Raw genomic sequence first — 2,242 nt, forward strand, 5'->3', positions numbered from 1 at the left:
GTGGGCCCTCCTGGGCCTTGCCATCCCCCAAACCCACACCGGCTAGCATGGGGAAGGGACAGGCCTATTGCTTGTGGTGTGAGTGAAGGGAAGGATGTAGGTGTCACCCTGGAGGCCTGACCTGCTCGCTGGAGCCCAGCAGACAGTGGCGGGTGACACGTGGCAGCAGAGGCTTCCCTGAGTCGGCCTCAGTGTAGACCTGCCTGGGCATGCTAGCTGGCCCACTGGGCAGCTTCCAGATCCAGAGCAACCAGGGGCTGCCCCGGCTTGCCAGCCCTGCCCCTGCTGTGATGGGAATTCATGCTGATTGGAGCTGTGCTGAGCATGGAGGTGCAGATGGCAGGAGACTTTTCTGTGTTTGGCAGAGAAATAAACGCTTTATTCAGCATCTCTCCCTCCAGCTCTCTGGGCTACCCAGCTGCAGCTGTGTGTCCCTGCAGACGCTCTGAGGAGCCAGGGCAGACGCGGGCTTATCTCATCTCCCCCCGCAGGCACTGGAGGACCGTGGCATTGTGGAACTGCTCCTGACTTCAGACAACAAGGATGGGCTGAGCAAGGGGATTGTCCAGGGAGGTAACTGCACTTGTGTTGGGCCGTGGGGGCTGGCGGGCGGCCCTGGGCTGGCTGTGCACACTCTCCCTGTGGGACTGCGACCCAAGTAGGAGTTTCTGTGGTGCCTGTTATTCTCCCGTGCATATGGCACTGGGCTGCAGAACCCTGGGGTTCCATGAGTGGGGAGGGTCTGTGTGAGAGATCATGGTGCGTGGGTGGCTGTTCTCCCGCCCTGCTGGGCACGCGGGCTCCAAGGGCACTCTGCAGATGACTGCCTCACGTGTGGGCTTCCTGTTTTTGGAACATTGCAGCTCTGTTTTTCCCAGCTGCATGGGCCCCGAACCTGGTAGTGACTGTGAGCTCCTGTCCAGTCTGCCTGGCACCTAAGCCATTGTTAGCTTTATCTCCCAGTGCTCCTGGAATCCCTACAGGCCTCAGCACTCACCTGCTAGCAGCACTCACCTGCTAGCAGCACCCCTGGCCTGCATTGCTGCAGTAGCATTTTCACTGTTGCCTCCACAATGTGTTCTCTGCGTGCCTCTGAAAATGTCTTCCAGATTACCCTGTCCTGCTGAACGCTCGGCGCCTCTGTCTCACTCAGAGTGCAGATTACCGTACCCTGCTGAACGCTCCAAGCCTCTGTCTCAGAGTGCAGATTACCGTACCCTGCTGAACGCTCGGCGCCTCTGTCTCACTCAGAGTGAAGCGCAGGTTCTGGGAATGACCTTGAAAGGCCTCTCCACGTGGCCTCCGGGACCCAGCTGCGCTCACTTCCTGCTCCTTCCCTTTGCTCACACGTTCCCCCTCTTTACTGTTCCTCCAGCGTCCAGAGCCCCAGCCCTGGGGGCTCTGCTCTTCCTCCAGAGAGCTGCAGGGCTGTTCTCTAAAGTTAGTGAGGCTTTTTGTAGCACCACACTTGAAACTGAACGTCCTCCTTCTTGGGGCTCACTCAGTCCTTCTCCCTGATTTCTTTTCGCCCTCTCAGATTGGGGGTAGTTTATTTATTTCATTGATCTGTTTCACCCAGCAGCACTCTTGGCGGGGCTTGGGGTTTGGCTGGTTCAGCTGTGCTCGGGGGCCCAGGTGTGGTTTGTGGCCCGGGTGAGCATAGCACCCTCCCATCGACGCAGCGGGGCCCTTCCTGTGGTCTCCTGCAACCCTGCTTGTGTCTGCTCTGGCACATTCCACGCTTTCTTTTCTTTCTTTTGCATTTCCTCCACAGACCGAGCTGCTGGAAGATGTCTCTACATCCCTGCAGCAGCGCCTGGCATGTGGCTGGCACCCAGGGAGTGAAGGTCCATGAATGGGGAGGAAAAGGCTTGTGTCCCCAGGCAGTCCCTGTGTCTCCGGCATGGGGAGGACCAGCGGTGATTCCCACGGCTTCCACGCGGTGGCACTGTCTCCCCACGGCTGCTTCCAAGGCCTGCTCCAGGCTCCTGCGGGGCTGTGGCTGTGCAGGGAGACTCCTTTGGACGCTGGAGCACATTTTTAGCGCTTGGCAGTCTCCCGGTTACAGGCCTTGCAAGGAAGCCGGGAGTCTCTACTGCTTTTCCCTGTGGCCCTCCCACCTCCAGGCACCCACCTGCGTGCCCCTGTTGCCACCTGCTGCCTGGAATAACTTCTTTTTTTTTTTTAATTAAAAAAAATTAAATGGTCTAAAAGTGAAATACTTGAAAATGTTGGTAGAGAA

General features: G+C 58.0%; 1 protein-coding gene across 1 annotated transcript in view; it reads left to right on the forward strand.

The window, feature by feature from the left end:
* Positions 1-2,242, forward strand: part of GLB1L2 (galactosidase, beta 1-like 2) — a 45,175-nt gene that overhangs the window by 27,006 nt on the left and 15,927 nt on the right. Inside the window, exon 7 of the mRNA XM_011934722.1 lies at positions 492-573. Coding sequence (XP_011790112.1) covers positions 492-573 — 82 coding nt within the window. The remainder of the gene's footprint in view (positions 1-491; positions 574-2,242) is intronic.

Source organism: Colobus angolensis, unplaced genomic scaffold (genome assembly GCF_000951035.1).
Source record: "Colobus angolensis palliatus isolate OR3802 unplaced genomic scaffold, Cang.pa_1.0 Scaffold137, whole genome shotgun sequence".
Classification (NCBI taxonomy): Eukaryota; Metazoa; Chordata; class Mammalia; order Primates; family Cercopithecidae; genus Colobus; species Colobus angolensis.